The sequence below is a fragment of the Aplysia californica genome, unplaced genomic scaffold, assembly GCF_000002075.1.
Source record: "Aplysia californica isolate F4 #8 unplaced genomic scaffold, AplCal3.0 scaffold00367, whole genome shotgun sequence".
In the NCBI taxonomy this organism is placed as follows: Eukaryota; Metazoa; Mollusca; class Gastropoda; order Aplysiida; family Aplysiidae; genus Aplysia; species Aplysia californica.
In genome coordinates this window covers 700,625-716,766 of record NW_004797637.1, presented here as the reverse complement: position 1 = coordinate 716,766, position 16,142 = coordinate 700,625, and the positions used below count along the sequence as shown (strand labels likewise).

The 16,142-nt window shown below is 37.9% G+C and overlaps 1 protein-coding gene across 2 annotated transcripts in view; it reads right to left on the bottom strand.

Moving 5' to 3' along the window:
* The window catches only part of LOC101858504 (transcriptional adapter 2-beta), a 57,667-nt gene that overhangs the window by 18,090 nt on the left and 23,435 nt on the right, over nucleotides 1-16,142 (bottom strand). The window contains exons 6-12 of one of the 2 annotated variants that reach the window (XM_013085353.2): nucleotides 14,187-14,299; nucleotides 11,538-11,610; nucleotides 10,240-10,402; nucleotides 8,808-8,887; nucleotides 6,789-6,860; nucleotides 3,733-3,797; nucleotides 520-569 (exon numbers count right to left, since the gene is read on the bottom strand). In XM_013085353.2, the coding sequence (XP_012940807.1) occupies nucleotides 520-569; nucleotides 3,733-3,797; nucleotides 6,789-6,860; nucleotides 8,808-8,887; nucleotides 10,240-10,402; nucleotides 11,538-11,610; nucleotides 14,187-14,299 (616 nt within the window). Of the gene's footprint in view, nucleotides 1-519; nucleotides 570-3,689; nucleotides 3,798-6,788; nucleotides 6,861-8,807; nucleotides 8,888-10,239; nucleotides 10,403-11,537; nucleotides 11,611-14,186; nucleotides 14,300-16,142 lie in introns of both variants that reach the window. The other variant, XM_013085354.2, reaches the window with a different exon arrangement.

Genomic DNA, 16,142 nt, shown 5'->3' with positions numbered 1-16,142 from the left:
GTTTGGTGACGGAGCGGTCAGTGCGATCGTCTCCGAAGCGGAAAGTCCGGGTTCGAGCCTCAGTTCGGACACAGATTTTTTCCGCCCCCTCCTGCCCACCCAGCAGTAATGAGTATCCGACTTCAGTTAAGGCGGTGTGGAAAGGAACTGGCCACCCTACCACAATATGCCGAAGGCCCAGGAAGTTGTTTCACTAACAAGGCAATCCCCAATGTCCGGATTAGATACGGGAACAACTTTTACTCAGAAAACAGTATCTGGGAAGCAATGCCATGTGAAGAGGGTCAAAGAGGAAATGATTGAAAAAAGTAAGAAAAATGAGATAAAACAGGGAGGGAGGGAGGGAGGGAGGGAGGGAGGGAGGGAGGGAGAGGGAGAGGGAGAGGGAGAGGGAGAGGGAGAGGGAGAGAGAGAGAGAGAGAGAGAGAGAGAGAGAGAGAGAGAGAGAGAGAGAGAGAGAGAGAGAGAGAGAGAGAGATGTGAGGTAATATACCACAAGAAATGTACAGATCAACATACTCTGCTTTTTTGGAGACTTGGGAACTCCGCTTTGGCACAGCAGACAATGCCTGGATAGAAAAATATAAATTCATTATTATTTTCCTGCAATCCAGTGAGCCAGAGAAAATCCCTATAAAGAAAAAAGTTAAAAAGCAAAAGAATTCCTTTTAAATGTGGCAGTCCATACTGAAAATTCATTAAAAATTATGAATTATTTATTAACTATGCTACAGTGATCTTTATTAGGAAGCATTCACTGTACTTTCAGACAGCAATCCCACCCCCCCCCCTCCTCCCCCCCTAATGTGCGGTGCATTTTGTGGGGTCTCACGAGAGCCAAAAATGTTTCGAGGGGGTTTTTTTGGACAATTTTGTGAGGTAGGAGCACTGACCGACAGGAATCATTTTTATTTCAAAAAAGCTTTTTTTTTTCTTTCAAAAATATGAAGGGAGATGTTTATAAAGTTCAATTTCTTGAAGAATGCTTCGCAGCAAGTAGTATAGACAGCATTTGTGGAGATTTTTCCGGCAATTAGATCAAAACATGTATAAAATAAAAGGCCAGAAAACTGACCCCCAAAATATAGATGTTTTTCAAGGTATACATTTACTTTATTAGGTGTCCTTTTTACTTGTTCATCTATAATGTCTTTTGCGAAAATCATCAGAAAGGCCACAACTATAGTAACTGTTTGTTCAGGGATGTTTTACCTAACTTAACTCCTTTTATCCGCCAGGTCGGAACCACTGTGCTGGTGAGCCGATGGCAGCGGCTAGGGCACCTTCCTTTACATCTTCGATGTCAAATTACTTTTCAGCAATTAAAAAAAATTTGTCTTTTACCAGGGGTTCATTCATTAGGAAAAGAACTATTGAAACAGGTTTACCTGTTTTTATTTAATGATCCATTAAGTGATGTATATATGTCAATTTTAGATTCCGTACCACGAAGGCCCCAGCACAGTGGGTTTACCCCCCCCCCCCCCCCTCCGAAATAAGGAGTTAATTTGCTCTTGAGAATTTTTAGAACCAAAAAAATGTTAAAATATTGTGATTTACTTGGTGGAAACAAAATTTTCATTAAAAACTTTTTCACACACAGAAAAAGATCCCAGTACTAACTACAGCCATGTCATTGCTTATAATTTTCTAGAAACTCATACGGGTCAGGGACAATTCAACAATGAAAAAATCTGAAAGAAGACAATAAATAAATCATATTCTCTTTTCAGAAAACAAGGTAAATGATTATCATACTAATTTTCTTTGGCAATTTTAGAGTTTTTATGATAGTGTTTTTTAAAGGGTCAAGATTGCCAAAATAGTTAAACATTTTCAGTGTGTACTGCCACTTTAATATGCACCTAATAGGTGTTAACGATCACCCTAATCTCTCTCCGAAAAAACACCATTTGCAAGTATAAAAAAGAGTCTAAAAACGAATAGCAGAGGAAATCAAGTTTATGAACCATGTCCAAACCATCAATGTTAATGCTCATTACAAAAATATCACCCATTATGGTGAGTTACTTGATTAAGACTTGGCGGGGTTGAATGAATCTCATATAATAATACTTCTATTCAATGGCACCAAATATTTCTTACAGGCTGAAACAAAACAGCTTCAGGTGCATGGTAGATCCATGAAAAAAGGAAAAGACAAAAGCAAAAGCAAAATTGGTCGCTTTTAAGGACAAGAGGGCTAACCCAAATTTCTGGGGTTTTCAGAAATCTTGACCTACACCAAAAGCGGGCATTGCCCTACCTATAGGAAAAGTTTGGATTCATTGGTGTGCATATTTGCTTGGTTATAGAGAAAACTCTCCTTATTTTTTAATGAAACTGAACAAGGGGAAAAAACTTTACCTTCGATTTTCTCAAAACAGCATTTTTCGGGATAGCTCACTTATCCTTAAAAGCGACCAATTAGCTCTAATACTAATACTCAAAATCAACAACAATAAAACAAAAAGACTACCAAAAAATCTATGACAAGCTACTTTTTAGAAAGAAAGCAGATCAATTGAAACTTAAAAGACAAAAACAACATTGTCTCAAAAAGGTAAAAATTGAAATGAATGTATTTGCACAATGGACAAGGCAGCATACTCAGAATATTGAAAAAGGGCAAAGTGCAAACGGATGATACACAACAGTGCTCCACATACAGTACTGACGAACAGACCATCCCTGAGAATCAAATACTCACCCACAACCAAACACAGAAAGACACAGTGTTTCAACCAGTTTAAAGTAGTCATTGATAATGAAACTGAAATATAACCCCAAAGCTAGGGGACAGATTTATTTACATCATCTTGGTGGGAGATGGGACCATTCACTACCGATGGTATCTTTTTTTGTGTGTGTGTATGTGTGTGTGTGTGCGCAAAAAGTTCATTTCATATGACTGCAGAAATAAGCACATAAACTTTACTTGTTCGAGTAGTTGAGAGTTTCATTTTCAAAAACAACAACCAGTTGTGTAATGCTTATACAATCACTAGATACATAGATACACATGAAGGTCACAATATGAAATGAAAAGGCAGGTATGCCACAAGCGAGCCCCAATGCAGCACTATATGTCAACACTTGAAAGCATGACTTATGCCACGTGGCAAAACTGGCATTCAACGATGAACATGGATAAGCAGTACATATTTACTGTATTGTTGCAAATTTAAAATCACTCTCTAATCCACCACATACATTAACCATACTTTCTTGTCATGGATATAAGACGAGACAATGAGTATCCTGCTGATAGTGGTGGATTGGTCTCGAATTTCAGACTGTCTAAAATGTAAACTTGTGCCAAATTTTCCCCTTTGTGGCAGCAAGGAATATGACTCGATGATGATGATGTGATAAAAGCCACACACAAAATATGAACCATCACAGCAGCAGAAATGACACTCATATCTACAAGGTATGCAACAAAAGCCGGGAGACCTCAATCCGCATGACATGCATGCTTTTGGGAACAAGCACTCTGAAGTTGAAATGAGTCCTAATTGCAATTCTTTTATTTTTTCATAGACTTGACATGGTTCATAAACTTTTACATGCATTTTAAATTTTTCATTTTATGTTAGAAAGGCCTACTGACAAAATTAAAATGACAGACCTAGTGTGTATTGGGGCTCCACATTGGCAGTCTATTTTTAAAATAAAATTTCACTTACGATTTCTGGGCCTTAGCAATTGTGCTGCGAAGAGTGCACTCACCATCTTTTTCTTATTCTCTTTTCTTTTTTCTCTCTTAAACTTTTCCTCTTCATATATCTCCTCATCTGTCAAACAAAATAATTCATGTTCAAATTAATTTTCTACCTTTTGACATTGCACCTTTTCAGACAGGGTACACTTGATGACATACATAAACATATATGTACGAAATCCAAATGGCTATGCCACAAAAATAATCTGACAATAAACAAAAAGAGCAAATTGAACTGAACAGCTAATATTCTCCTCACATTGCCTTCTCTGCTTTCCAATGCACACTTTTAATTGCAGGAGCCTGTGGGGTCAGTGCCAATGTAAATGTCTTTTCAAGGACTAGATGCAATCACATAAACTCGAAAAGCTTCACAATTGAAAACAGTGACTATGATATGACTGGAACAACTTTGCAAGACAAAAATAAAGTTGACTTATAAACTATTTTGTGTCTTAAACAAAAATTGCTTTAAAAAAGTACAATATTTTCAAAGTCAATTTAATAATAGAAAGATAATTGTGAGTACCATCCTCTATATCTTTCTACAAACAAGTACAGTCAAACCTGCCTTAACAGAAACCTGTCCAAGACAGAATCTCCCTGCTCCCCTTTGACAAATTCCTCTATAATGCATCTGTGTAAGATTCTCAACCTGGAAACGGAAGGAGAAATCCCTACCCTTCAGAGAAAATTGATCTGTTGAAGACTGAAAATGCTTTGCCCTCTCTGCATCATTTGGTTCCATCGGTTCTAACCTCTACACCACACTGCCAAGCGAGGAAGGGAGAATATGGGTGAGGTTTGAGAGTAGCTGATACCATGTGAGCCCCAAGCAGTGCACATGGTGGGACTAGAGTGGGTGTGAAATCTCAACACTGCTTGTGAAAAAGCTCAAGTGCCTCTCTAGCATGGAATCTTTCCCAGGTTGCCAAAGGTGTGAAATTAATTTTACTGTCTGCCATCCTGGTCGTATGACTAGCCCTAATAAAAGTCCCTTGAATTGTCGTTAAATGCAGGGAGGAGTGGCATTGGTTGAGAGTGCTTATTATTTCAATGGGTGGGGCTAAGGGTCGGATCAATCTTTCTTTTGTTTTTAATTTGGTCAAACGGTGGTCCTATGAAATGCAAACACACGTGGCAATGAATAAGTAAGGCTGACGCATGCCCTTAGAGGCTAGGAGATAGCACTTAGGAGGTGTGAAGTTTTGACCTCTGCTTGTCAACCTGACAGTCAACAACAACCCCCCCCCCCCCCCCCCCATATTCCCCTGTCAAAGACATAATTATTTTCCATTTTTTTCCCTGGCTCCTTTGTGCGATTCTGTCTTGGTCTTGTCTTGGGCAGGTTCGACTGTATTAATTAATCTACTGTATTGCCTGTTACTTGCTTCATCCATAATGACCAGTCCAACTTTAAATCCCTGTGAACTTCTCTTTATTAGACAATCGCTGGTCTAAATACAGTGCTTCCACCAGCTGAAGCTGAAAAGTAAGGAAAATTCTGCCGGAGGTCTGGGGGCGAAGCCCCCAAAGAAATTGAAATTTAGTACTTTTAGAGGGTTGAAAATGGCATTTAGGAGCCTGTTTGAAGAGATTGCCAACAACCCATACTACCTATTTTTTCACCAAGATTTTGTCTTTTGTTTGAATTCTTCACACATATCTTACCATTGCTGGCAATGTTTAAAAGCAGGTTCCCCTTCCATTGCTACTATAATTCAATTAATTTGTGATCGCACCATAGATAGAAGAAGGCAAACCTGGGAATAATGAATAGATATATGTACCTTCACAATACAGTTACCCAGTGTATACCCTAACTTTCCTCAATTTTCACGACTGAATGTCGCATGTCACAACCTCGGAACACCACTTCGAATTATTCTTGATTTTAGTAGTTTTAGCACAAATTTCTTTCATCGCGGCCCTTCTTATCGCGTTCCCGTGCCGTAGAATCTTCGCACTGATAATTTCTCTTGATCTAGACAATAAATTTGCGAAAAAGTTTCTTTCTGACATTAATTTTTTAAGATCACAAGTCAACATACTTGATCAACGTGCAGATTTTCCAGCCGCGGCAACAATCCGAAGATAGACAGATGGAATGAGGGAAAGATAGAAAGGAGGAAAGCGGCACAAAAAGGTCGCCAGATTTTGATCAATCTGCAGGTTAAAAAAATGTACTGCTGACCAACCCGCAATGAAAGCAAGGGGCAGAGCGGATTAATGGCCGATGGCAGGAAATGCGCAATCAGGTAGGTTTCTATACCGTAACAAACTATTGCCGAGAGAATTACCGTAAAATATCCGTAACTTATACTATACAAGACGATACGAAGGTGAGTACAGGTCTTTTGCTACAGAATTTCAGTAGTCCTACGCTGTCGCAGATTTTTACAGAGGGAGTTGACAATGATGGAGGAACAAGTACGAAACTGGTAGAAAGTATGGATTTCCGTAAAAATACGGAAGAGTGGAAGCACTGTAAATAGGACTCTGTCCCCAAATTAGAACAGTCACTTCACTAATTTCGCATTCATTCATTAACGAACAATCTTTAGACATGATCTTTTCTTACTTTTTTTACAAGGATCTCTTGTATCAAACTGATATTAATCACATTTTCATATTAAGAACAGGACTTGTGCAGCATCACTTACTGGCCAGTGGATAGGACAAGAGTGAAGAGCAATTAAGAGAATAAAAATGCCAGCAAATTCTTAGACTATGACTATCACTTCTAAGGAAGTACCTACTGATTTCCTTTTATATAATCTCACTTGTTGCTTCCTCTCAAATCTAACGAGTGCTTCATGTTAAACAAAGACAACTACATATTCTGAGGCCCACAAAATGCTACAACATTTATCGTGAATGAAAACAACATATTTTACCTTGTATAGCTGTACAACATCTAATTTGATTTTATCTTTGTTTTTTCTTTAAGACAAATTTATATATTAACGCTCTATACTTTTAAATCTCAATACCACTGTATTATAATTGAAAATTTTAAACTTAAAAGCAAGGAAAGAGGTAAAAACTAAAAGAAAAATATCACCTTCAAGCTTTGTGATGCCATTTTTCCGTAACCGAATGAGCTCTTTGATCCGTGCTTTCGTTTCTTTTTCCCCTAAAGAAAGAGCCAATATATAAACATTTATATACAATATCTACATTAGTAATATGTGTGTTGTCACTTTACGCTCAAATATAAAACCAATTTTTAAAAATATATGAAAATGGTGAAATGGTATAGGGTTTAACGCCTCTATCTACACTATAAGGTTATTTAAGAGGCAGGACCTCCAAGTTTAACATCCATCTCGAAAACAACTGAGCCAAATGGAAAATTTATGTAAAGTGCCTTTCCCAAGGTCACAAATTGGACTGAGCTGAGGCAATCTCATGATTGTGAGTCCAATAGTCTAACCACTAGGCCACCGACGCCACTAAAAGAAAAATAAAGTTTATGAAGAAATTCCAATTGAACTATAAATACTTTGCTTGCCCAAGCTAGAATTTGATGGATTACAGATCCACCGTTACTTTCCAGTTTAGAACTCATAAGTGAAATTTAAGTTGACCCCAAGAAATTCTCGAGGTCATAGGGTCAGCCCACTGACATGTCTTCAGCTGAGCTTGTTAAATTTTGGTTTTTCAGCATTAACTTTAAGATGTTCAGAGATTTTCACTGTAATTATGATTTCATAAACTCAGGACATGAAATTTTGCTTTCAAGACTAAAAAAGAAAAGGAAACTGCTTCTCTGGATATTTCACAATATGTTCTTGAAGTTGGCCATGTAGTTTTTACAAAGGCCGAGAAGAAAAATAAAAATTAAAGAAACAGCTTGCCAAAACTTGCTGTACTTTGCCAGTTTGAACAACAGAATACAGATGTTTACATCCATAGTCTTCATATGCTTAGACAATAGAATGCAGTATTTCTACACATTTACGCTGAGTAGATAAAATGTATCTGACATTTTCCTTAGTGCAATGTGATTTCTTAAACTATACCTAATATTTCCAACATAATCCCAGTTTTCTTTATATTTAAACTAAAGATTAACTTCATAGGCACAGGTGAGAATGCTTTGTTGGCTTAACATTACTTAGCTGTGCAAATGAAGGAAGGGTGCAATGCTTCCGGGTAAACAGTATTTGTGAGGCATCGTGGTGAAATAGGGCGCTTGCCAAAATAAGAAAACTGAAGAAAACTGCATTTTCCCATTGGTTTTACAATTTTGACAGAATTTCTGTTTTTTGGCTCAACACCTTTTATAGCCATTAAAAACACATTTCTGCATTGATATTACAGAAATATATTAATTAAAGGCACAAAAAAAGTAAATTTTCCAAATTATCTTAGTTGCTTAACTTTGGTGGACATTTTTTTGCTTATTTTACCTCTGAAACCAGGTGACCCTCACCTTCTTCATTCGCAAGTATCTCGACTTCTATTCAAGATAGTTGGGTAATTTTCCCCCCAAAGGCAAGACTAAGGAACAAGCTTTAAGATGATACCAATAACTCTAAATGCCCAAAAATTAACGAGCACCCGATTCCACTGCTCTGTGATGGCCTCAAATACAATAGCCTGATGCACAGTTTACTCCTCAATAAGTATACTCAGCTTTTTTTTTTTTACCTTTGATTCTCCTGCCACTGACAGCCACTTATCACTTTAAAATAATATATTCTGCGTTCTGATACATACAAACTGAGAATCCATATCTAAGTTAACGATATTAAATGCCTATCCAATACACATGACATTTATCTCTGGCTCTTATTATACATTTTATTTTATATAACATGATTTTGTTATTCTAGATCTATATTGAATGTAGACTGCGAAAGATGTGACCTAATTCATGACTGAAAACAATCTCTCTCTCTCTCTCTCTCTCTCTCTCTCTCTTTTATGCATTTATTTGGGAAAAGAGCTTGTAGACTCAAATTATCATTCTTGGTGTGTATCAATATAACAATCTAAGCAGATTTGTGGTTTCACAAGTGGATAGATACTTCATTGATTGCCAGTTTCCTGTTGAGTTTGCATTAAAAATACTTACTTTTGATGTTGTCAAACAGCATGTGGTGTTCAGCCATAGAATGAAACTGTGAGAAAGGTTTTAACCGCTCTTGTAATTCCCTGAAGAATAATTTTAAAAAGAAACAAAATATTATCAATGTGTTCTCCTGACCACTTTGCTCTCAACAAGAAATTCGGGATGCTTGGAATTCATCATGACCACTCAGCATTTAGTCCAACTAGATTCTTTTTTCTCCTATCACTGCTACTCATTCCAAGTAGCAGTTTTCATTTTTTTAAAATACTTTTAGTTTCATCAACAGATAGATCTTTACGATACAAAGCACAAATAGAAGACACCTAACAGACTCAGGTAGATTAATATTGACTATTGATAGTTGTTAAAAAAAAGACATGCAAGGCGCTGGTGGACTGCATTGACATTGTGACATCACAAATAAGCCAACCAAGAAGAGCATCGCCAGCTCAGCAGGCTTGCTTTTTCATGATGGCACAAACGAGCAGGGTCTTGCTCAAGCAGTGTACAGATCAACTCTGCCAGCCCACATCATGATAGAACAAGCGATTTGTTTATTCGCTCGTTATTGGAGGGCACTAAAAACTATCCCTCGTTTATTCACAAATAAAAATTTTTGCTGGCAAAACTCAACATTGCCTTACAGCCCCAGTCATGAATATTTCCCTAACAGGTTCTCATTACCCCCAGCCTAGCAGCTGCCCATTTCAAACCCAATCATATCTGTCCAATCTAACCAATTGTCTCTGTAAAATATTCTTCACGTTATCTTCTAAAACTTCCAGCAAAAAAGGTTAAGAAATTTTTTGTCAGCAACTAACTGGGCCTTAGGGGTCAAGGACTCCAGTATTACCTGGGCCAGAGGGAAGTACAGGCTAAAAATAGCCCTGTGCAACTGTTGTTAACGGAGAACAGCTTCTCAAGAAGAACAGATTTCAACATAGAAAATATAATATAAATCAATACTCGCAGGGTATATGTGAGGTGTTTTGACAAAATCAAGTTACTTCTCACAATCCTTGAATGCAGACATCAGCCAAAAATGGACACTGGGGGCAAATTTGTAAATTTTCATTTAAAAAATAACATGTCTTTTATTATTTCATTTTTATAAATTGTACAAACTCCACCGCGAAGCAACTCATTTTGTCAGCACGCTTCATGAGAGTATTTCTGACATATTTATCCTTCAATGTTCTCAGACAGAAATGTGTGGTGAGCTAAGAACTATCTAGTACTGACTCCATGTCAAAACCAGAGAAAAGAAATTGGTACAATATAGTAGTACGGTTCAAAATAAGCAGAAGAACAGGATGGGTGAGAAAACACAATATTTTAGGTGGGAAAAGAGACGAAACAGAACGCAAATTCTGTGTCAATTTACATAGAGGTGAACGTGAACAACATTGATCAGAATGTGGGGAAAAAAATTTACCTTCCAGTCTTTCCCGATTTCTTTTTTGTATGTGGTGTTTTGAGGACTTTAGAGATGGGAGGAGCACCAGCAGAAATCAAACCATATTCTCTTGCTATCCTTTTCCGTCTGTCCCTCTCCTGTAATCTCAGTCTGTATTTTGATATCTGTGCAAGTTTTATTGCTATGGAAAAAATAAAGTATTAATCAATATGACCCTTTACACCGTCAGTAAATTATACTGAAGCAACACATACTCTAAGGTTTCGAATAAGCCCCCCCCCCTCACCCCTTATTAATTTTCAGTTTTTTGCGAACCCCCCCCCCCCCCCCCCCCCTTTTAAAATTAATTTTCAGTTTTTTTGCGCACCCCCCCCCCCTATTCCATACTCCTGTTTATTATTTTCCAGCTTGCCAAGACCGACGATCATAAGAAATATTATATCTAGATCTAGGTTTTTGTCGCATAGCACTGAAGCCACCTGAATCGAACGATAACCTACTTTATCATGATGCCCGACAGCTTACTAGATCTAGGCCTACTCTCGGCGTGGCCCGTGGCTGCGGGGTTTCCGCGAGCTGGCTAAACTACAGTTCGAAAGGAATGGCAGAAAGAGCTGGTTTCCAAGATAATCAACTTGCATTTCTTTTATATTAATAATGTTTTGTTTTACTGACGTCCACTGAATGAAACTTTTTTCTTTCATAATGGCAAATTACCCTCATTATTGGTACCGGTACCGGGTTGGCTACCTCAATTTTCTATGCATTTTTAAAACTTGTACATTGGTTTATATTTTTTTATGAAACTGGTTAATTCCCAAATGGGAAAAGTTGGCACAGTAAGATCACTAAAATTTCAAGATCTCTTGTTCTTTTATTCACTGAAGTAGAAAAAAACACAGATTTGTTCCTACTTGTACAGGGGTATGAGGTTGAATGGTTTTTTTTATAAATTAATTCTGGACCACTTGACCACCTCCTCCCCTCCCCTGTTATTAATTTTGGACTTCTCCCCCCCCCCTTATTCAATACCTTAGAGTAGCTCATGCTACTGGAAATATCCTAAGATGGAACAAAAGGTGATGCAATTTTTTTCTAAAAACATGCTCTATATTTTATGACTAAAGTGCAAATTCAGTTATATGACACAGCTATTCTCCATTTTATTCTCCACTAAATGACTTGCAGAGCTGCAAAATCAAAGAGACTGCTCAATGGGTAGGGAAATTCTGCTATGTTTAAGAAACCACTAAAAACCCTCAGATTTCCAGTTAGATTCTGACAGCACATAATAACAATAAAAAGAATTCACTTACCTGTATCTATCTCCTCATCATCATGATTAAGAGCTAAACTGCTGACTAGTGCCTCTGCTTCATTGTCATGTTCCTGTGACAAACAATGAATAAAGAAACAATATCTCCAAATATTAATTGAGCCTAAGGAAAAATATCAACAATATTACAGAAAAGATATAGCAGAGAGGGGGGGGGAGAACTCTTGGCACAGCATGTTGAGCTTCAAGCAAAAAACATACACCCCAGACAGAAGATACACATAAAAATATACAAAGGAGGATGACCGAATTAAGAATTACTGCTCCTAAAATAGAGACGGGATTGTTGATTTCAGCATGAAAAGTCTTGTGGTTTACTTTGATTGATCGAAAAAATTTAATTCATATATTATATCATCTGCCAGATGTTCAGATAGGCTAAGCCAAAGGTTTTGTATTGTTAAAAATTGCTGTTTCTTAATCAACAGCATCGGTTGCATGTGCTTGAGAGAAATTTTGTCGAAATTCAGATTCCAAAATCAAGAAAAGAGACATAATTTAGAGGCAATTTTTTAAAGTAAATGAATGAAACAGCCTTTTCTCTCTCCTGAAATATGTTGGTTACTGGGCTTAGAACCCTTGAACAGCTTACCAATGATATATTGCTGGTGATGTGTCACCATCTCAACCAAACAGAATTACTTTATTTACTGATTTTGAAAAGATAACGACATTCCTTAAACAAAAGATATATTCAAATTGAAACACTAGTCTTACTTGCCCTTGGAACAAAAACATGATATCACAGTCAAAAATTATGAAAGAACAGAAATGAAATCAGCTAGAAGACTGACGATTAAAAACTATCCGCATTAGACAACATTACACATTTTTCTTTAACTGCAATGTGGGAGACTGGAAAATAAGGAAGAATGTACCAGACATATAACACACAATCTCAGATTAGGACTTTCAGCTTGAACTTTTGATTTTCAAACTGAATTTCTAGCAAGCTGAAATGAGTAAGCCAAACCAGTGCTCATGATTAGCTCTTTTTGCAGTGAAGTATTATGTCAAATTACAACAGGCATTCTCAAGGCTTTTACTTTACCAATTGCACTTTTCGGCTTTATTTTGATGAAAAAGAAAGTTTGATATGACAGATCACCTGCAGTATTTGATATAGAAAGCATCTGGCACCAGAAACATATTTTACAATGGGCACACAAAAAAAATACAGGGGAAAGATTGCATATGTTCTCAAATATTGAGTCTTGTGTATCAGTGCTTCCAACAACTGAAGCTGGAAAGGAAAACTCTGCCAGGGGTTAGGCCCAGCACTGTGTCCGGAGCAAGCCTGGTGGGCTCATGTAATCTGATACTCTCAATGATGATGGGCGTTTCCCATTATGTGAGCAGGGCAAATTGATTTTGAGACAATGCTGAGGAAAAGCTTGACCACCTTTTTCGAAATAAACTGTTCAGCATGAAATAAACTGTTCAACATTCATGCGGGTATTTAAGAAAAGTGCTGCCAATCAGTGCAACCACCAGCTGAAGCTGAAAAGTACGGAAAATTCTGCAGGGGGTCTGGGGTTCCCGGTGGGTGTTGAGGGGGCAAAGCCCCCGAAGAAACTGAAACTTAGTTCTTTTAGAGGGTTGAAAATGGCATTTGGGAGCCTGTTGAAGAGATTGCCTACAGCCCATAACATTTATTTTTTCACCAACATTTTGTCTTGTTTGATTTCTTCACCAACATATCTTTCTATTGCTGGCAATATTTAAAAGCAGGTTTCCCTTTCATTGCCACTATAATTCAACTAATTTGTCGTCGCACCATTGATAGCAGGCAAACCTGGGAATAATAAGTAGACGTACCTTCAAAATACAGTTGCGCGGCGTATACCCAAACTTTTTCTCACACCACTTTGAATTATTTTTTATTTTACCCACGGCTGGATCGGGCCGATCGCCAGACTCGATCGCCCGAAACTGAAAGAAACACGTTTGTTTTTGAGGCGACCGAGTCGGGCGATCAGAGCAATCGGTCAATCCTATCCGTAGTGGGCACCCCCGTATCAGCATATATTTCTTTCATCGCGGCCCTTATCGCGTTCCCGAAGATAGACAGAAGGAATGAGTGAATGATAGAAAGGAGGAAATTGGCACAAAAGGTTCGCCAGATTTTGATCCATTTGCAGGTAAAAAATGTAGTCGACCAATCCGCAATGAATGCATGGGGCATAGCGGAATAATGGCAGATTGCAGGAAATTCGCAATCTGACAGGTTTCTATAACTTTAACTTGTTGCCGAGAGAATTACCGTAAATATCCGTAACTTATACAAGACGATACGAAGGCGAGTACGGAAATTCGGTCGTCCTTCGCTGTCGCAGTTTTTTTTACAGAGGGAGTTGATAATGATAAAGGAACAAGTACAGAACTGACAGAAAGTACGGATTTCCGTAAAAATACGGAAGAGTGGAAGCACTGGCCAATAAAAAGAAAGTACGGGAGTTCAGTCAAAGAATGCCATATTCTTTGAGCTATCTGTTAATCCCAAGTTTTATATGTTCAGGTTACCTGTGCTCGACTGTACAGGGTGAAATAACTTTTAACAACATTGCAGGAAATAAACAAATCCTGGGGGAACATCCAGTTCTATGTCAAAGAAATAAAAACTGCTTACCCTCTCAAAGTCATCTCTGTATGGCATGTAGCCCAGCTCCTGCTGCTGCTGTTGCCCGATTTCTAAAGGTGTAATAGGAATGGTCAAACTCGGTGAGAGGGGACCTGCCAATGCTGAAAATATAAAAATGACATGCAGTCTAATGTAACTCTAAAATTTAGTCCAACGCTTACAAGTTTAGCAAAATAAAACATATCATCAATATCACAAAGCACTGAGGACATTGTCAATTAACCCTCTTAGCGCTAAGCCATTTTTACCATTACTTCCCTTCAGTGCTTGGTTTATTTTAGAAAAATGCTAATTTTCAACATGGCTTTAAAAAAAGATCATATCCTTCTTATTTATCATAATTTCTAATTACAGTAAGAAGGAAAAATGAGTCTTAAATAATGAACTACCCTCACATCTGGTCAGATGTGTTTTTTAATGATGTTGTTGTTGTTGTTGTTGGTATCAAAATCCTCATCATTTTTAGTCCAGCCTGCTTGGAGATCAGCAGGAATATCGACGTCCCCTTCTAGGCTTAACCTCGCTAGATCTAGATCTACGACACGATATCCCCATCATTCACACGTAGATCTAAATCTTTTATTTGAGAACCTAATCCTTCTTAACTCTTTATCACTGTGGTCCGATTCCAGAAAAATGTTGGGTAAATCTGTGTCTAAATCATCTGACGGATCCGACATCTTGAAAACTGTAAACAATATATATCCAGGAAAATTGCCAATAAAAAACTCCAAACCGATCCCCGACTGCTAAATGCACGGCCAGCAGCACTAATAAACGCTGCACTGGTAGACTGTAGTCACCAGCAGTTTAAAAAATGGCTATTATCATGTCAGCGGTATAGTTTCTACACTCATGTCGGATCATGACCGGTGGTCGCGATGCGCACGGAAGGGAGGTACGAGTCATCACGACCCGCACGCAGAGGGTTAAAATAAATGGTTAAAAAGAGAATTTTCATGAAAAGAAGTTGACTACTAATGAGCTATTTCCAGATATCAACTCATCCATATCTCAACTCAACAATCTGGACCCAGTGTTTCTAACAGCTAAAGTTGACAAGTAAGGACAATTCTGCCAGGGTCTGGAGGCCGCATAGGTGCCGAGTAGGGTTCCAGATGGCAATCAGGGGGCAAAGCGCGCGAAAAAATCGAAATTTAGTGCTTTCAGACGGTTGAAAGTGGCATTTTGGAGCGAAGTGAAAGCCAACAACCCATTTACATATCTTTTCACCTAGATTTTGTCTTGTTTGATTTCTTTATCTACATATCTTTCCCTTGCTGGCAATGTTTTAAAGCAGATTCCCTTTGCCATTGCTACTAATTCAATTAATTTGTCATCGCACCATTGACAGACAGCGAACCTGGGAATAGCGAAAAGATACCTTGATGATAGAGTATAGAGTAACCCAACTTATACCCTATTTTCCCTCCATTTTCACTTTGAATGTCAAATGTCACAACCTCGGAACACCACTTCAAATCATTCTTGATTTGAGTAGTTTTAGCACAAATTTCTTCCACCCGTGGCCTTTATCTGTATCACGCTCCCACAGAATCACCACACTGACAATTTCTCTAGATAAGATATAGACAAATTGTTTTTAAAAAACTCTTTCCGAAAATCACAAGTCAATTTGCTTGATCAACCTGCAGATTTTCCAACTGCAGCAACAATCCGAAGATAAAAATAGAAAGAATGAGCGAATAAGGAAAGGAGGAAATTGGCACAAAAAGTTTGCTATCATGGCTAGCCAGATTTTGATCAATTTGCATCGCAGCTTGAGCTAGGTAAAAAATGTATTGCCGATCAACTCGCAATGAATGTATAGAAACGGATAATGGCCAATTGCAGGAAATGTTGATTGGGTAGATGTTTTACGGCACTATCGACACAATTTTGGTCATTTAAGCGCCATCAGGTTTCATCGCTACAAAATCAGAC